Here is a 24,052-nt window from a genome sequence, read left to right as displayed (position 1 = left end):
CCTCCCTCTCCTCCCTCCTCTTCATCCCCCCCACCCCCCATCAGCTGACTCCTGATGCAGTCCGGCAGCAGAGGAATTTAATGTCCCACGGCCCGAAGATGTAAGGTTGCCCTGCGATGTGATGGATCCAAAATCCTCACACAGGCAGCCACAGAAAACTGCAGCTGCTCAGCTCAGTGTCTCATACATTCTGCATGTCGTTCACCCCCACCCCCCCCACCCCCGTGTTTCTTTGTGTCAGCTCCTCTCCCCCTCCCATCTCTGTAACCTTGGCAAATGTCCTGGGAAAGGAGAGGGAGAAAGGAGGGCTGAGGAGTGGATTAACAGTGGCTGTTCAGTTGTTTCTGCACTGGGGAACGGTTTGGAATGAAAAAAGATGCTGGTGTGCAGGAACGTGCCCTGATAGATGGGGTATGTTCATGTGTTGGTGTAGGTGAGTGCACACATGAGTTGTGTGCATATATCTGGTGTCAGTGCTGCTTTTTTTTCTGGGGAGAGGCCAGTGTTCTGGGCCTGAGGCCATGCTGACTGCAGCGTGCTCTTTAAAATATACAGTGTGTGTATTTTTCACTCCAAACGACAGCAGATAGCACAGAGAAGGGAACATAAGACGAGCAGGCTGTCTGACAGCTCCGCTTACATCCTCCCACAGCCTTTAGCCTGCTGTTTTTATTTATACAAGCACTGATCGTCTGTCAGTGTCAGGCCTTTTTGTCCAGAGAAGCACAGATATTAAAGAGTGCAACAGTCGATCAATTGTTTAAGCCATTTTTAAAAAAAAATTGGATGCATTAGTGTGTAAAGGTAAAGGTGTAAAATGCAGCAAAGCTCGTGGATTTACTCCAGGATTTGAATTATTAACCTGAATCTGTAAAGTAACTAAAGTTAGAAATTAAATACATCTGCCTCTGAATTGTAGAAAAGTAGATGCAGCAGAAAATGTAAACACTCAAGTAAAGTACAAGTATGTCAGAATTGTACTTAAGCACAGTATCTGTGTAAATGTATTTAGTTTCTTTCCACCTGTGATATTTTAGAAACTGAATAATTTACCAATAATGAGAACAGTTTTTGCCCTCGTGTGGTAGATACACTACATACACACACGTACTGTATTCAGTTAGCTGGCTCACAATAAAGTCACACACAAAACAATAACAATTTTCGCCTTATTTTAATAAAAGATAATCGTGTGTGGATACATCCTCTGATGAATATTACAAAAACAGATTTTATTCCAACATAAAAATGTACATTCATGCACAGCCACACTCTCAAGTGCACAGACAGACAGACAGACAGACGGACAGACAGACAGACAGACAGACAGACAGGCCTTCAGTGAAGCCAAACAGAAACCCCAGATAACAGTGTTATCTAGCACACACTCACATAACCTCACAGTAACATACCATAGTTTCTCCTATTGCAACAGTGTTTGCAGAGCAACTTTCAGTCAGTGGCCGTTCTCATCATAAATGTACAGTCACCACTGTGTATGTGCCACGGAGCAAATCAACATATTCAAAGTAAGAAAACTGTACAATGAAGACATGATAAACACATTAGGAGGTTTTAGATATATTCACTACTATGTAAATGTGAATGTGGCAAAGTTTTCCCATAAAATCTTTATTAATTCTTCTCAAAGTTTCTATCAGATGCCAGGAGTCCATGATGCCTCAGCTGACTGTACTGGAGAGTGATAACACTGCATGGAACCAGCGTCAAATATCCATAACAGCTTCCTGTATCCTGTAAATAAGTAGTCAAAATAACATTGTGTAGGACTGTACTCTGAGAAAAATGTGTAATGAAATATTAAAACGAGTGACATGTTACTAAAACGGCTTTTAGGCCTCTGACTCTAAAACCTCATCTCGTTATATCACAAAACGCCACAAGATGGTGCTGCTGGGCCAGTAAGCAGGTTTCTGGTCTTGTGGAGTTTTATGTGACAAAGGCTCAGCTGCACACCTTCACAGGTGTTTCCACTCATTCTGGCGGCTCAGGCCTCTGCTCTGCTGGAAGCTGGGCACAGCCATGCTGGGACTTTGCTCTATTTTGTGCTCAATACCACAAAATTTGATTCCTATTCCCAAGATTCCAAGTGAGACCAGGACACGGATATTGATACCCACTCTGCTCATTCTTATTAGAAGTGGCTAATAATATAATATAATACTTTGTTGTGTTATGAGTGGAATGCATCACCAACAGGCTTCTGAACATTAGCATTTATTTTTAATCTTACATCCAAAGGCTATGCTGATGCATGCACACTCAGCAGCTTATCTGGTAGGAATGAGTGGTGAGTGATGCAGTTTTAAAATAAAATACAGATTTCTCCACACTGACCTTCAAAGCTCAGTGTCCTCAACGGCCTCCGGTTCATCTAGGGTGTCCAGGCGTCTCTTGCAGGCATCCAGCAGTTTTTTCCTGGGGCCCAAAGGGATGTGAATGCTGGAGAGGTCCTGATCTGAGCAAAGCAACAGAGCCTCCAGGTCAATCTTCTCCCTTCTGAAGATCGGCATGAACTCACTGAGGCTCTGCGAGGCCAGGAAGGTCTCGAGAGGACTGTTCTCCGGTTCCATGTCCTCGTCCAGTCCGACGTCAGCCTCCTCCCAAGGTAACTCCTGCAGGTTTCTTTCTTGCAGGCTCAAGGCGCTACCGATACTGTCCTCATCAAAACTGGGTGAGCGCCGAGGCAGATGTCCACGTAGACGAACATTAGGTGCCCGGCCCACCGGTTCGCTCCCTGCGACACTCCCCTCATCCCGTGCCCCGATCCCGAACATGCCCCCGCTCATGTAGTTTCTCCTGAACACCATGGTGCCAAGCCCGGGTCGGGTGAACAGGGAATCGCGACCGGAGTCAGCGCTGATCTCTGAATACGCAGCCTCGTGGAGGCCCGGGTCGCTCATGGCACGGGACACGGTGTCGGCATCATCATCGTTGTCACGGGGGAACATGTCACGTATGTTCAGGCGTGACCTCTCTTTTGGGTTGGCGTAGGTGCCCTGTTTAAGGAACATGACATCGTTGCTGAGCTGCAGGCCGGATAGCGAGCGCACACTTTTCCTCCCGTCCTCATAGATCTTGAACGTTCCATCAACCTGCTTCTTCTTCTCCAGCTTCTTCTGTATCTTGGCCTTGCCCTTGGCTGTGGAGTGCAGAGTGGCCTGAGAAGAAAGTAGAAATTTAGAAACTAAGAATCAGCCTGTTTTTTTACACCACTGAACAACATGCTCAGAAGGATTTCTTTCATCGGTCATTCCAAAAATTTCTATCCATATTCTAAGATAAATGGGTATCTACTACTTCACTGGATGGCAACATGAGCACCAAGAGACTAAAGAAAGAAAGACTAAAAAATGCTTTCCTGATGATAGAAGTGTGGCTCATCATTCTGTCATTTAGAACAGAGGACTTTTGGAACAAAAGCTAATGCTCAGGTACAGAAGGACTTTGATTCTCTGTTGTCTTCTACACTGACACAAAGTCAAAGGGAAACCACCTGCGAGTATGGCATGTTGGAGGTCACAGTGTTGAACTTGCGACTCAGTGTGCTGCTGCTGGTGTAGCTGGAAAAGCTAATAGCATCCAGGTTGTCTAAAGCCACCGACTCCTTCATAAACTTCCTCTCCATGCGTTCTCGGTGCTTCTTCTGGAGCTTTGCGCACTCTTTGATCCGGCGCTCGGCACCGCGGAAAGCCCGGTCCTTGAGTTTGCCGACCAGTTTTGGGTTGAGGGTGATCTGCTTGGCAGCGATGGAGTCCAAGTAGCGAACACAGTCCATGTGGCCCTTGGTGGCGGCCATGTCCAGCGGTGTGTGGTAGTCATTGTCCAGACACCACACGTTGGCACCGAAAGCCACCAGGAAGGACAGGCAGTTGTGGTGGCCGTTGGCAGCTGCCAGGTGAAGTGGTGTGTTCCCCCAGATGTCACACTTATCCGGGTCACCGCTGGACAAAGAGAGAGGACAAGAACTCATGTTGGATCTCCACATTACTGGATTCACACCACATTAATCTTATTCAGGTGGCTTCTGTTACTAATCTTAAAGAACCAGTGCAGATTTCAACCCATTTATTTCACTTCATGCACATTATATGATCAAAAGTTTATGAGTCAACTTCTACAAACCATCTGCAGTTATAAATGTTAAGAAGCAGATTATAAATGGATTTGGTCCAGATGTCCTGCAGCCGTTTTCCAGAAGAAAGGTCTCCCTTAGGAATTAAAGAGATAAACAGACAAAGTACCCAGGTTGATCTACAGGGATGAACTCTGTACTGAACCAGTTTCAGCTCTAAGTCCTTCCTCTTCCTGTTTCCCCTCCACCCACACCCACCCACATGGCCGGGCCGTGATCAATAATTGAAACGCTGCAGGTAAAACATGACAGAGGTGACTCTGCATTATTCATCCCACACACCAAGAGTCTTTTTTTCACAGACACCCAGAGACACCCAGGGAGACACCACGGGGCAGGGTCACCACCTTCATCAGTATGAAGCCTGATTTCAGTTCCTGTCTGCAGCACCACACCCTGCAAACATGGCATCACATATAAGACTTCTGTTTCACTGTCAGCTGAAAAGGCATTTCAAAAGATCAGATTCCAAAGCTACGAGAAGGAAAAGCATGACTGTAGTAAGATGAAAGAGGAGTCACACCCAACTCTCTCAAACAGAAACTTGACCAGCTGCACCTCTGCCAGGAGTCATGAGTCAGAGGTGACACAGCAGCTCGTCATCAACCTCCAACTACACAAACAACAACCTGTTCACTAACAACACGTGGGGCTGAGTGAAGAACCTGCATGAGCCTCCGGACCAACAGATGCCTGCTGAACCTCCCCATCAAAAATCAACTCAAAGCCTCTAAAGCGAAACAGGGAATCCACAAATAAAAATAAAATAAATACCCTCGTCTTCCTTCACTTACGTTTTCCTGTGATCTGCAGCTCAGCTTTCGCCGCCTCCTTCTGCTGCGCTGAATCCTGCAGGGACTGTTGCAGGATGAAGATGCTCTATCCATCACCGTGACCTTTCCTGTGCCTGCACCATCAGACTTAACTGCCCCCCCACTTTACCGCTCGCCTCATAAAGCTGCCACCAGCAGCATGACATACTGGGCTCTACCCTCCTGTGAGTCTGTAAATACCACACTGCTTTGTCTGCTTCTTAAAACCTGAACTAAAGACGTCTCTGATACATTAACTACAACCTATAAACTTACTCCTGAACCCACAAATGCACAGCACACACTCTCTGATTAGAGTATAAGTTATCGTGCTTCAGATGCATACAGGATTATTCTACGTGTATGTGTGTGTATTGCACATGTAATGTCATTAAGTGGGGATTTCCTACTGCAAGTGACCTTTGTGTGTGATTAGGCTGTTAAAATGTGTGACCCTCCATCTCCAGCAGCACTGATTAGATCAGTGATGGGGTGGAAGTCAGCACAGGCACCGCACACACGCACACACACACACACACACTCACACACACACACACACACACACACACACGCACACACACACACAAAAGGTGACATCTACAAATGTCCTGTTTTAACAGCTCGAGGTTAACGCAGTAGTCTGCTGTGACTTGTTTACAGAACTTTCTTAAAATGTCAAAGGTTTTTGACTTTAACTCAAATCTACCGACAAAACTGTCAAAATAATACACTTTAAATTTCAAAACTGACAAAAGGGAAAGAAAATCTCCCTCTAGTCTGAGGAAGCGATGACTGATGGGAGTCATATAAGGATAAAAGTGAAATTATTTAACCCGCAGCTGTACATTTAACCACTGAGAGAAAACCACTTGTCCTACTGGATGAAATAACTTGCTGATGAGATGGACAGATGCTGGAGTCCTGCAGGGAACTTTTCAGAGACTGGTCCCGGGTCTCCGGACTCACCCTCTCCCCACGATGAGCCGGAGCGCCTCCAGGTTGCCGTGGTAAGCGGCCCATAAGGTCGGTGTCATCCCATCCTCATCCGGTGCGTTCAGGTCCTTCCGTGTGGCCTCCTTCAGCACGTCCAGGTAGCCGTCACTGGCCGCCCGGTGGTACCTGTCGTTCATGGCGGCGCCCTCGGCTGCGGCAGCCCGGCTCACTCTGAGTTCGGTTCCATGGAGGATCTGGAGGATTATTCCCCAGTATTTAGGCAACTTTTAGTCCGGGGCGCTGCGTGTCCGGAGCGGCCTGTGGAGTGGCACGGAGCGGCCTGACGGGCTGGTTGCTCGGAGACGAAACCGAGGCGTGCAGGTTGTCAGAGAGGGGCGGGGCAACAACGGCAATGACCCCGCCCCCTCCGAATAGATTGGTGATTATTGATTATAGATCTGAGACGTGTGTTACGTTTGAATGAGAAAGAAACTGTGATCCATGATTTAAGTCACTTCATTCTTGAAATAAATAAATTATTTGGTTTTCTCACTGTTCTGGTGAAGACAGCAGAGGATGGAGCTAAACTACAGAACAGAACAGAATAAGTCAGGAGTGTCACTAACTCTCCTCCGGGTATAAAGTGATTCTTCAGCTGTCACCATGGCAGCACCAGGTGAGTTGATCCATTGCATTACAAAGAACAGGTAGATCAGGAAGCAGGTGAATGGCCGTGAGACTGAACGGCTCATTTGAACTGAAAGCATCCACTTAGCCCTGTGTACATTATGTGTTGCACAACATAATGTACTTCATGTGTTTCTGTTCATAAACACACAGTGTGTTGATCCACACGTGACACTCACGTCTGCATGTTTATGCCCAAACACTCGATGAAGCTTCACTATCTGACTGAAAAAGCAGAGCCAGAGAGAGAGAGAGAGAGAGAGAGAGAGAGAGAGAGAGCGAAAAATCAAAACTGAACAGAAACTCAAACTTCTTTTTTTTGGCCGTTGTTTCATTATGTGAGTGTTTTTATTGTTTTTAAATCAAAAACATAAATGAAAACATGAGGAATGAATGAATCAGTCTTAATGGAGTTGGCTATAGAGCCCCACAAAGGCAGAGCAGTAACTCTGAAAAAGCAAAGCTGAGATTAAATTTAGAGTTTAGAGTTTTCCAGCTGAGTGGCCGTTGTGGAGGAGGTGCTCAGATTCTTTATGTCTGCTGACATTTTTAAATTGAGATGATTATCGATGTGTCTGGTGTGTTTGATAAGTAAAGTGATTCTGTTTGATCTCCTGGCTTCACTCACACATCCTACATCCTGCGTCCTGATTAAAGCAAACATTTCTGCCAAGCTTATGAAAAATAAACAAATAAGTTCATTTACATTGTGGTCGCGGTCATTTTCCATCATCCCTGAGACAGCTGTCACTTACCATCAGCCTTCCACAGAGCCTGGCTGTGGAGGGTGGCACTCGCTTTTAAGGTAAGTTCTTGTGGTATCGATGCATGGAAACAGTTTTGGTTTATTTACCTGGGTTTTATGATTCCATCCTAATATCACAGTTTTCTCTAGAGACTTAATTTCTCTCATAGTAAAAATTATGATAATTGATTCAGGAATAACTTAAATGTTTGGAGGAGCTTTTTTTTTTCTTTACAAAGTGATTCATCACAATTAGTATCCTGCATTTTCTGCTGTCTAGAAACAGATCAGGCATTCGGCCTTTAGAAGAAACAGACAGATTCATGCTGATCAAACAAACTGTGATATAACGTCCATGTAATCTGTTGCAAATGGGCTAAAATCACCTCTTCACCTCTCTGAGCCTTTAAATCTGAGTCTGAAACTAAAACACAGACTAAATATTATCAGTTGCATCAGATTATCAGTTGACTGAGCTATTAGCTGCTACTTGGGGCAGCGCAGTGATAAGGCTGAGGTTACACATTTATAGGTCAGTTCCTGGTGCAGACAGAACGCACACTGTGACACTGCATGGCAGAGGGCCCAGCCGATAAAGACTTTCAAAGTAAAATAACTTCGCTAACTTTAAGAAAACCTGAGTTGGAGACTGATAAAGATTCTTCTCGGGTCTTTTGAAGCTGTGAAGTAAACTTTGCTCCAGAGACACAAAGAGGTGAAAAAAAGGTCAACATGTAAAGTAAATATGATGCCTGTTGCTTTTCCTATGAAAGGCGTGTTGTCATTAACTCACTGGATCATGACCACACCTGCAGCGGTGTGGGAAGGCGGATCCAGAAGATTTACCAGCAACTTTCAGACGCATGCTTTCACATGTTGAACCTTTCAGCTCCAGACTGCATGAGAGAAAACACAGGAAACTGAATGGAAAGAAGAAAAAGAAGGAGGAGGGTGAAAGGAACTGAAGAGAGTCTTTAGAAGGAATTAAAAAGGAGAAAATGAATCCTGATCCAGGAGCCACAGAGCTGGATTCCCCCTGGGTGGCTCCCGGAAAGCCCACCTGTGATGAAGCAGACAGCCAGATTCAGGACCAGGAGCTGGATCCGGTGCTGGTCTGGGTTCCCAGCGGGAAGCGTCTGATCTCAGGCCTGCTGGGTATGAATGTGGTCCTGCTGGGAGCGGCTCTGGTGGGAGGCCAGGCTTTCAACCCCGAGGGCCTGAAGCACCAGGAGCCCCAGGTGTTCCTGCTGCTGCTGATGGTGGCCAGTTTGATCTGGATGCTGTGGTACCTGCTGTGGGCCAGGAAACAGCCCGGAATCTGCCCACATAAAGACCACCATGCTGGGGGAATCACTGTCATCTGTAAGCTCCTGTGTATCATCTTCATCATCATCATCACGACAAAATTTACACCACGTGTTTTGGATATTGCAATGAAATGTACCTTTTCTTCTCTCCTGCTCTGTCCCAGTGGTCCTCATCCTGTTCGCTGTCTTCAGCATGCTGCTGTACATCTGCAGGACAGGTTATCTGATCAGTGTGAGGGAGTGTACACCTGCTGCCAAAGTGCTCTCTCCGTTCATAGAGGCTCCTTTTCTCGCGCTGCAGGTAATGATATTTATCCTCTGATGTAAAGTTCTGCTGCCACTTCACTCGCTGAGTAAATGTCAGAAGAAAAAAAGTTAAGCAACATTTGATTGTAGAAAAACTTACACAACAATATGCTAACATTAGCCACCATGACCGGTCGTACCAGACCAAGTAATGGACAGCACATTAATCATAATGAGGGAGGGTGGGGTTTGTTGCCTTTGGCAGAATGGAGGATGGCGTCTTTGTTGATTTTTGTCCAAATGTAATGCAAATTTTAAATGAACTGCCAGAAAAGCATCAGAAAGTAAGTGCAGATTAATGTGTGTTTTCATGAAACAGAAGGAGCTGGTTCATTGAGAAAAAAAGCTGGTGGCACTAATTCTCCATTCAGTGCCTTTAAATCAGTGCACACCAAGGCGAGGTCACACAGTGGAAAACCCTGTGGAGAACATGATGGATCTGTGGCCTGAGGAATGTTTTGTTCTCCTCCACACAGATCTGACGTTTCTGTCCGTTTGCAATCCGTCACTTTTTGTTTTGATCAACACACAAACTTTCCCACCGAAGCCGAGCATAAAACTTTTGCTGCAATATTTTGACTTTGTGAAATTTCTGGTGTTTTCAGTCTTATTGCTGCTCTCATTATTTTTCCTTTGTAGACGTATTTGCTGTGGGCTCACTCCAAAGACTGTATCCACAGACACAAGATAATCACCAGGTGCATCGTCTATGTTTTATACATCTATTAGTTTACAGTAAAGGTTGTTATTTCTGTGCTCAGGTGTGTGTTACCTCTGCACTTGTTCTTTTTGTAAAGTCGTATTTGTTTATATTTGCCTGCTGTACCGGATGCAGGTCCGGGCTGATGGTGATCCTCTCTGCCGACCTGCTGCTGTGGCTGAACGCGGTCACAGAGGACACCATCCACGAGGAGATCGAGTTAGAAAAGGAAGACAGACTTTATTTCAACAACACAAGCTCATCTGGAGCCGACATCTCCGATTCAGCAGGTAGTTACTGTAACAGGGGCCATATTCACCAAACTGTCAGTCCTGACTCCTCTACGTTTTTGGTCTTGATTTGGTTTTGATATCAAACGAAGAATGAGCTCTACACGTCCTGCTTTGTCCAACACTTCATTAAGCTCACATCAAATAATCACCAGTTACAACAAATATAAATCTGTCCATCTATCATAACTAAGAGAGATAACCTAAGAGATAAGACCCTTTGTGAGAAATAAATCTTTGTACAACAAACAGAAACGTCTCTTTCTCCACATCTGCCTCCAGATAATTCGACATTGTGTCAGTGCAGTGCGAGTGCAGCCTGCCTCACCTTCAGGAAAGGCTTTGAGATCCTTTATCCCTTCCACATCGAGTTCTACCTGATGGCAGGCTGCATGATCTATGTGATGTGGAAGAACGTGGGCCGCAGGATGAGTCCACCTCAGCATGTTGGTCAGAAGGTGACCTTTCATATCGTCTACCAAGGTGGGATCCTATACGGCCTTGTGTTTGGTGGCCTGGTCCTCGTAGCAGGGGTGACCGCATTCATTCTCTATCAGGTCTGGGTGAGCCAGCCGCAGCTCCGCGTCACTGCCTTCCTCATATTTTACGGCTACCATTTATCCGTCATGCCTGTCATGTCTTTCTGCTCCCTGGCTGGGCTGCTGGTCCACCGGCTGGAGAGGAGGGCACATGAAGGGGGACACAACCCTACCCGCAGCCTGGATGTGATCCTCCTGGTGGCAGCAGCTCTGGGCCAGCTCGCCCTCTCCTACTTCTCCTTAGTGGCGGCCCTGGCTTTGGGGACGAGTGGGCTTCTGGGAGACCTGGACCTGTCCTACTCCCTCCTCAGCTTGCTGGAGCTCATCCTCCAGAACATCTTCATCATCGAAGGCCTCCACAGGCACCCGAACCTGCTCACCAAGAAGAGACAGAAGCAGAGGAGCAGCATTTTTAAGGTACCTGCATTTCATTTGGATGTTTTATAAACTGGCACGAAAAGGTTTTGTTTAAATGATAAACTGTCCTGCAGCCTAAGAAAAAGGTCACAGCGTCAATAGAAGAGAAGAAGAGGACAGATATCTCACTGCTGGAGGGCAACACGTCAGCACCCCCTGCTGTTCAGGAGCATGATGGGAAAAAGTCATGGACTAAAAGAGCGATACAGGAAATCTGTGCCTTCCTGATCCTTTCTAATATCATGGTAATGTCACGTATGTTTGTTAAAAATAAATACATGTTCCTTTGTTCTGTGTTTGTGTAACAGATGAATGTTCCCTCTGCTTTCAGCTGTGGGTCATCCCTGCCTTCGGAGTCCACCCGCAGTTTGAGAACGGCCTGGGGAAGCAGTTTTTCGGCTTCAGTGCTTGGTTTGTTCTGGTGAACCTGGGCCAGCCGCTCAGCGTCTTCTACAGGATGCACTCAGTGGGAGCTTTAATGGAGCTGCTCATCTCGGCATGACGAGCAGCCGCGGCCCAGCACAGGCCCTCAGACCGCTGAAGTAGAAAAAACCCACAGAAAACAACATGATGCACAGTTTGAAATGACTTAGTTTATACAGTATATGGCCAAAAGTATGTGGACATCCCTGTAAGGCACAATGCTGCAACATACAGCGACATTTTCGATAGAGGAACAGTAGATAATAAAGCTTTTCCAGTTTTATGTCAGACAGTTTGGTTTGGTCCTTTTCCTGCTTCAATACAACGATGCCTCCGTTCACAGAGCCGGCTCCGTACAGACAGTTTTCCCAGTTTGGTTTGGAAAAATTTGATCAGCTGTAAAGATCTGGAACAAAACAAAAAAAGTGATTTTTTTAGGTGGTAAATAATAATAAACATCCCTTAAAAATGTTAAACATGAGTTCATCACTTAATTGCACAACTAAGGGAGGCGCCACTTACAGAACAACTCAACATCCCTGTTGAACTTGACGAGGTGGAGGGAGGGGTGGGCGGGTCAACACGTCCCACGTTATGTGAAAATAACCTCCGTTATAATAAACATTATAAAACAGGACCACGATCAATAGATCAATAAGGTGAGTGGACATGTGATTTACTCACCAAAAAAAAGTGATGTAGTGTTAAGTTACATTGCTATAGCATGTGGGTCTAATGTAAAGAAAAATGCTTTTTATGAAAATACTTCCTCTGAGTTCAGACTGATCAGTTTTTAATTCTGACAGGTTAGAAAACATATTCACATCTTAGAGTGTTTTTCTTCTTGTTTCAGCAACAGCGAACATTTTCTGACGTCCTTTCTGTCAGGACATGAGAGAGAAGAGACGTCCCCGTTTCACAGAGTTTCAGTCCAGATTTCACCGTGGTTAGTTTCCTTTCAGCACAGTGTGAAAGGCTTCAGTACGACACTGTGTCTTTCATTTCCCGTACTTCGTATGTGGAGTTTGAAAGACGAAAGGAAACTGAAAACACATCTCAGACGTGCAAAAACATCTCTTTGTACCTTAAACCACAAATGATCTTTTTGGCAAAACGAACAATTAAATGTTCAATAAATCACATCTCATGATTACATTTGGCATTTCTTCTACTGTATCTACAGTATAGGCTCCATCTGATATGCAGTAACTAATTTACTTTATACAATGGAAAAAAAAATGAAGCACGAGATTGTCACCGCTTGTTGTGTTTAAATAAAACCAAAAGACGTGAGACGCTCGTCGGATCAGAGTTCAGCTGTGAGGAATGTAAACAGAACAAAGGGATCCAGGAGTCCGCCGTGCGTCTTCAGCTGCTCCTTTAAATCCTCTGGATCTCAAACAGCCTTATGTCCGTGTCGTACCAGATTGGAGGATCCACGTTGCTACGGCAACATGAGTCAGGGAGGAAAAACAGGACATTGTGAAAACCGTGACAGCCTCCGGTTTATTCAACACGTGTGACGTGTCGTGTTTTCATCGTAATTTCCAACATGCAGCAGGTAAAACAAACACGGGCTCGGATTCAGTTTCTCTTACCGTAAGTAGATGACCCCCCACATGTATGTGCGGAACCACATGGCTGTGCCGGCGTTGGCTTGGTACTTTCTGATGAGTATGGGATGAGGGATGGGCAGAAGGCCGACGAGCGTCCCGTGCTGAAGGAACTTGAGGATTTCGGACTCGTCTGTCAAACCCCTGCAGACGACAATTTAGCAGTTTCTAATACTGAACTTCAGCTGTGAAACTGTTGTTTTATAAAATGGCCAGAAACACATCTTCAGATAAATTAGAATATCGTTCCGTCTGCTTGATGTGTAATCTAAAGCCATCTAAAGAGCACCACCTTCATTAATTTCATGTCATTTATGATAAATTGTGAATTTAATTCATTTTAATTCGTTTTTGAATAATTTCTTACTTGTCGATGCAAATCTTCTCCACCTGAGGGACCAGAACTTGTAGCAGCCGCATGATGGTCTGTAGAGGAAGTTTTGCCTTCCATGACAACACCTGAGAACACACAGGTAGAATGACAGAGGAGGTCACACGAACAATTCAGAATACACAGTGTCTTACAGAGCCACTGGATGAAATGAAAAATAAGCATCAACTTCTACCAACCCAGTCTGGATTAGCGCTCCAGGCCGCAGATGACGACACACTTGACAACCGACTCCTCGCTGCCTCCGACTCTGTGTGTTGGACCTGACAACGTCCAATAAGAAACGTGAGTCATTTCAACTGCGGGACAACAAAACATCCACAGCAGAGTCAGAGCATCACTGATGTGTGTTCCTGTGCACCTCGTGGTCTCTCTCCGAGTTGGACTCCGTGTCACTGGCTGCAGCTGTAGGACCGTCTGCAGTCGCCTGTGGACAATCTGAATGAGGGACAGCAACCATGGTCCCGTCCTCACTCACCTGGGACTTCTCTGTTATCTTATCGATTCCTAAAAGACACAAGAGAATCTGTTTTAACTGCAGGGAAGAAACAGCCTGACCACAAACTCTAAATCAGTAAAACATTATATCTAGTTTAACAGTCGGTTGTAGAATCACGTTTACTGCAAAGACGTGAGACTGACATTATATCCTAAAACGACCTTTAGAGTTCATGTACAATCATACCTGGAGTGGCCTCTAAACTGGCTTTGAGAGTGCCGGGCTCAGCGGGCACAGCTGGTCTGGAGCCCTCCATGGACTCATTCTCTGTGGAGTTGGTCCTGGAAATCCCCGACTTCTTCTTCTTCTGCAGGGCCTTCTGAATAGACGCTGCGTCCGACGGCAGGTTGGCCAGCTGGTGGAAGACGTTTCGCTTACGGATGATGGTGTACACCAGGTTGCAGTTGCCTGTGAGGGAGATTTCAATTAACACATTTACAGCTGGGCTCCGGAAAGTGCCGCACACTTTTATACTGTTGAGTTCACACCTAAGTTCTCACCATCAAACTGATACTGGATGATGTTGTTGAAGACCTCCAGCAGGAAGAAGACCAGGTGGTGGTTCTGAGTGGAGGAGAAGAGGAACCAGGGTGTGGAGAAGGCCTCCAGGAGGTGGAGCAGCTTGTTGGCTGCCACCATGGACAGGCTCTTCAGATAAGGTGAAACTGCAGAAAGGGAGGGAGGGAGGGGGGTTAAGATCACCAGGGGGGGTTTTAAAACCTTTGCTGTTCTCTTTTTTAGCCACCGGGGGGGGGGGGGCACTTCAGCTGTGATACTCACTGTTCACTATTATAGTCAGCAGGCAGTCGAAGAGAGGCTGGAGACGCTGGTGTCCACTGGTGATGATTTTGTGGAAGATCTAAACATGAAACAGTAAAAGGGAATAATCATCATGATGGTTCTGTTGTTGTGTTATTGTACTCATGTGTCATTTGATTTGTTAGCAGAGAGCTCTCTTCTGTTTCACCCCCTCTTACCACGACGAGGAGGTCAGCGTGGGTTCCTGTGAAAACAGGAATGTCCATGGGGACACGCAGAGTGTACGGCTTGTTCAGACGAACGCCAAAGTTTCTCTCTCCGCTTAACAGCAGCAGGATGAACACGCCGATGTGTATGAGGCCCACGCGAGCTGCACATACACAAACACAAAGGTGGATGAAGTTTCCAGTAACGATCTATGAAGGTTTACAATCACCTGCTCACAACACAAGGAGGAGAGTACGACTCACACTGATCCGCTCTGGCATCGTTCAGGTAGAAGAGGATGGGAACCAGCATGTCCAACACGTCACTGCTCTTCAGTACAAAGAACAGGAACTTCTACAACACACACACAAATATAATGAGTCAGACTCATAGCTCACAGTCACGGGAAACATCTGCGGTGAACATCAACAATAAATACTAGAAGTATCTCTGATATTTCCATTTCTTTTCAACAATACTATTGGACAAAATTCAAGCATTGATTTATTCATTTTTTCATTATTTTCTGAACATTCACAGGAAATCGATGTCCGCACCTTGTTGCAGTCGCAGAATTTCCAGAAGAGGATCAGCAGTTCCTGGTGAAACTGGATCTTCTTGGTGGAACGAGGCAGGTAAGTCTGGGCCAGAGGATTATTCAGCAGTCGGCCCAGGCCTTTCAGGATGAAGCTCAGGTCCTGATAAATGAAGAGGACACACAGGTTGTAACATGCTACAGTATGATTCAGTGCTGCACGCTGAACAGTAGAGTTCACAGTACCTCTTCTCTGTGGATCCTGGAGAGATAATTCACAAAGAGGTTATCAGGTCCAGCAGGCTGAAAGAAATGAGGTGAATCAGCATCAGTGTTTTTATTTCAGTTTATATATAAACTCCTGGATTCATTCATCTCCCTCGTACCTCCTGCTCCTCCTCAGCTGAGGGGGGTGTGGAAGGGTCCAGGGCCTGGAGGGCGGCGCTGGCGGCCGACCCAGCTTCGTGCTCCAGGGTGACGATAAGGATCTGGACGGCCTGCTCCACCAGCTGCTCCCGGTAGTCTGAGAACAGCAGGTGGTTGTATGGGATGCCATAGCCCACAGGGTCGTAGGCGCACACCACATTGAGCAGGGAGGTGAACAGAGGCAGGGCATGTCTGGGTGAAGCAGTGAAAGACGGGTGGAGGTCAGTCAGCGCTGTACAGCTGCTGTATGTCTGCACTGAGAGGTTACGCATGGTGGAGCTATCAGAGTTTTCCATGTGTTCAGAGGTGAAGGGCTCTTCAGAGCGGGGCTGTTTTATGTTACACAGCGTAGGTTAATGCACAGCAGAGGGCGGTGTGTGTCTGTCTCACCTGTTTTCTGTGGAGCAGAAGAAGGCGACCCAGGGGTTGAGGTTTCTGCTGTCAGAAGAGGGAGGAAGGTACATGGCCTCAGAGAAACATGTGAGGAGCAGCTTCATCAGCTCTGTCCTGAACAAACAGGAACACAGAGGTGAAATGATGTGATGAAATCGGTGCTTCTGTACTGCGACCTGTGGGCAAACTGCACTCATACTGGATTATCAGAGCTGGTGTGTGATCATGTCCTTTTAGCCTCACCTGTTGAGGTCATGGACATAGTTCAGAGGAGGCGACTGAGAGAAGCCCACCCCGGCCTCCCAGATGTACTCACAGCTGTCTATGGACCGAACGTCCTCCGCTGTGTCCTGCAGCAGAGACAAGAGAAAGAAAAGTGTTCTTCATGACATGTTAGGTGATCAGTGATGGAGCAGAAAACAGTTAAGATTCATTCATTTTACAGAGTGAATTAAATCCACAAGAAAACAAGATGTTATCAGCCATGATCTGGTTTTAAAAAAAGCAGTGTGAGCTGCGTTGTGTAGTAAAAGACTGTTTACACTTTACTTATCAGACTTTAATTAACTGGCTGCTTCTACAGCTGGAGACACATTCCTTTTCCTGAGCTTCCTTCAGTTACACGAATATTCGCCCTGTGGGTCTGTGTTCACACCTACTTCCACCATGTGATTCAGCGAGAGGACTAAGCTGAGTCCTCGCTGACAATATCAGCGTGTGACACCTCAGCACAGATAACTACAGCTTTATGAATAGATGTGACGAGGTGCCACCATTGTTCTGCACAAGTAAACTGACAGCGAAGGGCACCGTGCCACGAACACTCCAGTTCACTGGTGTTCAAACAAACCCAGGAAGCAGTGATTTGGTGAGTTTTGGCTTCACACCAGCCTCTCTGTGTGTGTGTCGGTCTGCTGTTTGCTGCTGAGCAGGTGGAGGACAGAGGCTTTTTACAGCTGTTTCTCTGAAAACAGCTGCTGCTGCGGCCGAACATAACGCTATGAGAAACTCACTGTAAAGCTCTGTAAAGTTGAGGGAGCTCTGTGTGGGTTCATCACCATGAGCGACCCCCTCACACTGTCACTGTGTCACACTGGCATTTTAATCTTCAGCCTCTGCCCCAGAGATGAGTGAAATTTCATTTCACCAGCCTGACAGTGTGGTCTGCTAAATTATCCAGAGGGATGATTTTCTGCTGTTGATGAAAACAGACAGGATGAACAGCAGCCGCTGATCATTCATGCACAATTTCACCTGCACTCCCCCTGAGCTGAACCACCTGAGAGGTGTGAGCAGTGCTCTGATCGTGGAGAAGCGGCAGCGCAGCGTTTCCTCTCACCTCCCACACTCAGGTGTTTGCTCAGCACAGCTAAGGAGCGTCCACCCTGTTCTTCTCAGCCCAGTTAACAAACATGGCCACTCCTCCTGCTCTCCGTGTCCCGTACAGTCACTCATTAACTCAGGCTACTGCCTGAGAAGGTTGTGTGAAGGAGATAACACTGCTCACTGAACAGCCACAGGGCTAAATAACATTTCATATGAGCAGCACAGCACTGACTGAAGGGCTTAAAGAAAGTAAACACTAAGCTGAAGCATTGTTTTCCTCTTTATGTGGAAAGACTTTTAAAGGAATAGTTCAAAAACTGCCTCTTTCTCTGAGAATCAGGGCGTAATTAGCCTAGCTTAGCATACAGACTAGAGGCACAGGGAAACTGTTAGCCCGACAGTCACAGGCTACAGCACCTGCATCTGTTTTATATTTCTGTTTCTCCACAGAAACAAAAGTGTTAATCAGTAAGATTCAGAGGAGTTAACCGACATGAACAGCACATGTAGCACAGAAACATCACCCAGTCGATAAAAAAGCCAGAGGCATTGCTTTAGTCTTAGTATTAGACAGTGAATACTGGCAGGTGATTGGCTGCAGCTGCTCTGAGGCAGACCACAGCTGAATGTCTGCTACACACACACAGGGTGAGTGGACTCACCGGGCTGCTCTTCTTGTGGCTCTGGACGGTGAAATCCGGACAGAAGAGCAGGTCTGCGATGGCCAGCAGCAGGGATTCAGCCAGAGGCCGAGCTTCATCATCATCACCATCTTCATCCAAACGCTGGGGGACAAAGAGAGTGGAGTGTGGAGATGTCACATGACACATTTAGAAAACAGCACTGACAGAGTTACATGTGTTTACGTTAGTGTTTCTCCTTTAGCCATAAAGACCAGTTTAGTTCATGTCGTATACAAAGGAAAACACAGTTTCCTCTTCCTTTCCTAAAATCGAGTCAGTAACAGAATTTACAGACTGAATTTATACGATTACAAACGGCCTGTTCCAACTGCTGCAGCTCTGCTTTTTACCTCAGTCCCACACTTTAATTAAGAGACATTTAATCCCTCCTTAATTCAACCACTGGCCAGAAGGAGGGAGGGAGGGTACAATATGGGCAGTGTTTGGACTGTGGTCCCCTGCCGACCAGGTAACCAGAGAACCAGCAGCCGTCAGGAGGGGGGAGGGGGTGAGGGTGGGGTGGTTGCTAGCTTTGGACAGTGACAGTCTCATCTTACACTTCACATCCTGCTCTGAAAATCAGACTGCACCATCACTTTTAACTGCTGTAGATTATGAGGACTGAGGGCTTAAACTCCTCAGATGTGTGCAGAGCTGAAAGGCTGCTGACAGAATGAACTCTGCAAACTGTCTGCAGGGGGATCGGGTTCCTCTGTCACCTGCTCCCAACACTGCCCACGGTGCTGTAGGTGCCTGGTTCTGGTCTCAGGCAGCAGAGGCTCTGTAGAAAATATTTCATCATTTCTTTTATTTAATTAACAGTTTTTCTCAGTGTTTTTTGACTCAAATCACAAGTTTTGCTTTTTTGAGTTTTCCCTACCTGAGATTTTACACCTGCAATAACTGATTTTTTTGTCCACTTGAGGGCAGCAGAAACACAACCAAACACAACAACTGTCAGTAAATGGACAGTGAGCTGTGACTTTTAGCCACTGTAGCATTTTGGATCCAGGGATCCCAGTGTTGGTGTGTCAGGTCACTACTTTGGTTCAAGCTCACATATCTCATTTTGGTTGGACTGCCATTAAATTTGTACAGACATTTATGGTCCCCAGAGGCTGAATCACGGTGACTTTGGTGAAGCTCTGACTTTTCTCTCACTAAGCTAAACTTCAGAAAATCCTCAGACAGTTTTAACTTTTGAACTTGTAGTTTTGGGGCAAACTTTTTCTTTGACACCTAAACAATAAAAGTTTTTTTCTTTGCCAAAGGCTAAGTCAGGATGGGAGTGTTGTTGTTGCTAGTTAATGACTTCCTGTAAATGAAAAGAGTTAAAACAGTAATTCAGATAATAATAATAACAAGAAGAAAGATGCTGAAGAGAGACACAGCTTCCAGGTCTTACAGTAAATATAACTAATACAGCATGGGTACACACACACACACACACACACACACACAAGTTGGTTTGTAATTTAACTTGTAGAAACAGGACATTATTGCTTCCTCAGTGCATTCCTTTCATATTACAGTCCATTCACAGGACCACAGCAGGTAACAGCATCAGATTCTCGTTCTCGTTCATGTGAAATGATTAACAAACTTAACACCCGGTGCTGTGAGCTGCACAGAGGTGAATCTATACACTTCTCGTGTTCTCTGAGAGGAGTGTCAAACAGGAAGTGACACTGAAGGAGGTTTTACAGTGTAAGACCTCAGCAGAGCTTTTCTCCACTACTTCCTGTAACAGATTTAGCGTCAGAGTCGTACCCCCGCTCTGCCGGCTCCGGGCACCGTGGACCAGAAGAAGCCTCTCCAGTCGGCGTCCTCAAAGATGTAGGGCAGGATGCGGGTGAGCAGGCGGGTGCAGTTCAGGACAATCTGACGCTCCTTCTCTGAGGGGCAGCCCGAGTCCGCACCCTGGACTAACCTCTCCACTGCCTGAGGATAAAAGCACATGTGTAAGTCCTTGTTCAACCTGGTAAAATTTAAAAACGTGGGCCTGGAGTGCCTCACATAGGCACACATCTTAAACAGTGAATTCAGACTCTTGTGTCTTATTGTGTCTAAAAAAACTCCCTCTGCTTTAATGTAAATGACCTTTAACCTTTACAAACTGACACGTTTAACACTCAAAGTGTGGGAACAACAAACAGCAGCATTCCTTTGACTCTGACTGTTTCCAGGACGGCCCATAGCAGAAGGTTTTCCCCTCGCTGCCTGTGGCTGCTAACATCGGAAACATGGCCTCCCGGAGAGTAAACCGTGCAGGGTACCTTGTAGCAGAGGGTTGCCAGGTTTGACGGAGACTCTTCTCTGACGGCTCTTATCTCGGCCGCCGGCACCAGAGTGAAAACATCCTGGACGGTGGTAGAGGCGTCGACCCAGAACTGATCCCAGAAGGCATTGTCTGTAGCTTCAACAGGCTGCAGGAGAGGACACACACCAGCACATCACTCAGTGTACAGTGTGTGTGTGTGTGATGTGTGTATGATGAAGAGAGCAGCTGTGATTCTGCAGCCACTGCTTCATATATTATTCATGACACAGCTGCTAAATATAGTCAAATGAAAACAGAGTGCAATATTCATTTCTAAACAATCAGAGCATTCGATTCATCTGACAGTTATTTTATCCAAATCAAACTATTTGGCCATAGCATGTCCGAAAATGGTGAAAAACTGGGAACATGGCCATAAAATTAAGGAGAGTTGTCTTCAAATGTCTGAATTAGTCTGACAAACAGTGAAAAAGCCAAACACGTTCAGTTTACTGTCACAAAACAATGTTAAAAGACTCAGATGATTAATCAGTTATTTCTCTCGGTCAGTTAATGGACAAACTGTTGAAGCTATAATTCAAACACAGCAGCAGGAGCTTCAGATCAATCATATCTAGTTAGTTCCACCTTAAATGCACCTTAAATGCACCTGCCAAGGAGACACGTTTTTCCTGCCTGTTAAAAAAAAATAAAACATTTTGGGTTTTTTTTTCAAGCCACGTGTTACATGTTCAAGGTATTTAAGGATCATTCGACAACATAAACAGGAAATGGTTGTTTATGTTGTTCAATGATCAGTTTACTCAGGAGCCAAAATTCATATTTCCACCTTCTTAAAGTGCAAAAATATTGGCAATGACATAAATATTCCTCTAGATAAACGGATATATAGTCTGAAAACCCTCATTTCTACGCAGATCGCAGAGTTTTCCTTGTTTTCCTCCACATTTTGTGTCACCAGGCTGCGGTTCAGGCTACCATCTGGCACCAACTTTATCTCCACAGGCTGAATTTAAACCACAAACACCCGAACGACGCGCTTCGCTGGACGTTTGTCTTTGATTCTGAAAAAAGAAAAAAAAAACCCACCTGTGTTTTGGTCGTCAGCTGAATCACCGCCTTCCTGAAGTGAAGTTTGGTGTCGGCGTTTCCCATTTTCTGTCCCAAGCCTCCTCCTGCGTGTTTGGATCCGCGTTAACGCCGCACAGGAGGATAATCTCCCTCATCCACCGCTCACAGCTGCTCTGCGCCCCTGATGCCTTCACACGCTGCTCGGAAACTACAACTCCAACCCCTCTGTGCGTCAAATATACCTGCTGCTGTTGTTTTACAGCCTCTGTCACTGACTTAATTCTAACTTCGCGATCGTGTTGAATATAAAAACCAAACAACAAAAAATAAATATCAAAATAAAATTAGAACAAAAAAGCAACACCCGTCTGACAAATACACCGAACAGAAAAGCTCAACCTCACAATCTTGATGTATTGAGCTGACATTCTGTACATAAAACATTAACGAATATAAATCCAACATAAATATTCAATTAATATTCACAGAGAACTCTCTTCTGCCTTGTTGTTTTTCTCTGTGCACAAATGATTCTTGAAAATTCCGACAGATCTTTAACGTATCATCGGCCAAGCAGGATCCAAACTAGGCGACTTCCGGGATCCTAATGTACATATTTACTTTCATTCACACTGTTATGTGTTTAAAACTGTCTTCATTTACATATAAGACAATGATTCAGGTGAAGGACTGAGACCATCATCTCCACCATCATCACCTATTTGATCACAGCACCTCATGTCATCAAATACACCATATTCTAATCTCCTCATCAGTTTTTGTCCAGTGAAGTGGACAGCGGATAGGTCCTTCGTGACACTTCAGGTGCAATCAGGACAAATGAGCTCTGACATTAACAGAGAAACAATCATAGACTGTATTAGACACGGACGTAGCGCCCGTGACGTCACCCATTGGTTTCGGGGAGTCGGTTTTGTGACCAAACCATGGGCATTTGACCTGCGCCATCTTGGATTTTATTGGGAGTGTACTTTCCAAATTTGGCGGTTATTCTACTGGTCAGCCGGCCGACAACCCGCCCACTTAGCTCGGAGCAATATTTAATATTTACCGGTTTCACCGGTGCCTCCATCCGCTATCCACTTACAGTTGCAGCAACACACAAACAACAGCAGCCGCTTACTGACGGAGCTGCTCTGTCCACGCAATGTCGGACTTTTTAAACAGAAAAATGAGACGAAATAAAATAGTAGCCTAGTATTCCCGCAATAAACGGACTTTGAGAGCACGGAACACACCGCAGCAGCGTTCCTAACATTAGCTGCTCCGGTCCTCTATCTGTATCAGCAGCGACCATACATCGGCAATTCAGCCATAAGCTAGCGGCAAAATATGCTAATACATGCTAATTAGCGCAAACATCCAGGTAAAATATTGAGAAATTTACTTACCGAAAAAACTGCAACACAGACTCCTTCGACGGTCGGTTAGTACAGTCTACACTACAACAAACCATACTGTCACAAAAACCTATCCGAACATTGGCAAACAAACACGGACACTGCAGCCCGTCAACCGCTGGAGGTAGCCGGAGGCCTCTGGATGTAGCCGCCTAGCCCAGCCGACGCTTTAGCAAAGAGCTAACTGCCAGTTCCTGTCTATGGGACTGTCACTCAACGTAACCACGCCCTAAATTATTTTTAAAAAATCCTTTCCCCGGCTTTTTGAACGCGGAAGTGATCCTCACTGCTGAAACCTACAACTCCCCCCTTACATCTGGTAAATTCATCTGGTTTTGAAAACATGAGCTTAAAATTCGGACTGAAAAGAAAAAAGAGAATGAAGGACAAAGACTTTCATATTTCTTTCCTGTCTTATAGTTCAATACTTAATAAAAATCTATGACAGCCGTTTTCTGTTGTTCATTACACTCCACACTTTCCTACTTTCTTGTGGGGAGTGAAGTGTAAAACCTTCATGGATTATAAATGAAAGCACAAAGAAAAAAAATCTTACTTACAATTGAGTTGAGACATCTTGTTTATGGAATTAAATATTACGAAATTATCTGTACCTGAAATAAAATGTAGGAAAAACATTCATACACAATCAGAAAAGCTGCTTGTGTTGAATTAGATCTCATGACCTAGCATAAAAGACACGCCCATTAAGGACTGAAACCATTTCATCCTCATTTGGTTGTCACTGGTAAATGTACCAGTATCAGTTGCCCAACAGATGCAGTGGTGTCACTGGTGATTCCCTCTGAGGTGCAACAGGGTCCAGTCATGAATATATTTTAAGAACTTATTTCATTGTTGATCTGGATTCATTTGAATCCAGAATCCGTTAAATTCACCATGTAAACAGCTGCAGGTCCAATCTGACACCGCAGCGTCTGACACACCAGAGCCATTAATGTGCTTCCTGAGAATTAATGTTGTGGATTAAACAGCTCTGACTCATTCACTCGTCCTGCAAACAGCTATTTCCTCACACCAAATCAAAAGTCAGAGAGCTCCTCAGCCAATCACATGTCCCCCTCCTCCCTGCTCACAGACGCCAAAACAGAATAAACCCGAGGAGACTCTC

The 24,052-nt window shown here is 45.5% G+C and overlaps 3 protein-coding genes across 4 annotated transcripts; 1 reads left to right on the top strand and 2 right to left on the bottom strand.

Annotated features, from left to right (window-relative positions):
- Positions 1–1,171: 1,171 nt before the first annotated feature.
- Positions 1,172–6,215, bottom strand: LOC121200960 (Usher syndrome type-1G protein homolog). 2 transcript variants are annotated; one of them, XM_041066476.1, is made up of 4 exons: positions 5,935–6,215; positions 3,518–3,965; positions 2,359–3,182; positions 1,172–1,755 (listed from the first exon to the last, which is right to left on the bottom strand). In XM_041066476.1, the coding sequence occupies exons 1-3, from the start codon at positions 6,096–6,098 to the stop codon at positions 2,361–2,363; spliced, it is 1,434 nt and encodes a 477-aa protein (XP_040922410.1). In that variant the 5' UTR covers positions 6,099–6,215; the 3' UTR covers positions 1,172–1,755; positions 2,359–2,360. The 2 variants fall into 2 exon arrangements, with proteins under 2 accessions (XP_040922410.1, XP_040922411.1); XM_041066477.1 differs by lacking the exon at positions 5,935–6,215 and adding an exon at positions 4,951–5,897.
- Positions 6,216–8,315: 2,100 nt separating this feature from the next.
- On the top strand, positions 8,316–11,394 carry LOC121175713 (proton channel OTOP3-like). Its single transcript, XM_041029530.1, has 7 exons — positions 8,316–8,695; positions 8,805–8,941; positions 9,586–9,644; positions 9,782–9,936; positions 10,219–10,892; positions 10,967–11,137; positions 11,224–11,394. The coding sequence occupies exons 1-7, from the start codon at positions 8,332–8,334 to the stop codon at positions 11,392–11,394; spliced, it is 1,731 nt and encodes a 576-aa protein (XP_040885464.1). The 5' UTR covers positions 8,316–8,331.
- Positions 11,395–11,734: 340 nt separating this feature from the next.
- Positions 11,735–21,876, bottom strand: hid1b (HID1 domain containing b). Its single transcript, XM_041029529.1, has 19 exons — positions 21,518–21,876; positions 20,424–20,573; positions 19,918–20,088; positions 18,127–18,249; positions 16,382–16,488; positions 16,136–16,252; positions 15,706–15,937; positions 15,566–15,622; positions 15,342–15,482; positions 15,048–15,138; positions 14,796–14,947; positions 14,599–14,677; positions 14,319–14,483; positions 14,005–14,226; positions 13,681–13,826; positions 13,499–13,582; positions 13,296–13,387; positions 12,914–13,072; positions 11,735–12,759 (listed from the first exon to the last, which is right to left on the bottom strand). Exons 1-19 carry the CDS (start codon positions 21,581–21,583, stop codon positions 12,696–12,698), a joined length of 2,418 nt encoding a protein of 805 aa, XP_040885463.1. The 5' UTR covers positions 21,584–21,876; the 3' UTR covers positions 11,735–12,695.
- Positions 21,877–24,052: the final 2,176 nt, after the last annotated feature.

The sequence above is a fragment of the Toxotes jaculatrix genome, chromosome 21 (assembly GCF_017976425.1).
Source record: "Toxotes jaculatrix isolate fToxJac2 chromosome 21, fToxJac2.pri, whole genome shotgun sequence".
NCBI lineage: Eukaryota > Metazoa > Chordata > Actinopteri > Toxotidae > Toxotes > Toxotes jaculatrix.
The sequence above is the reverse complement of the archived record's forward strand: the minus strand, read 5'-3'. Positions and strand labels throughout refer to the sequence as shown.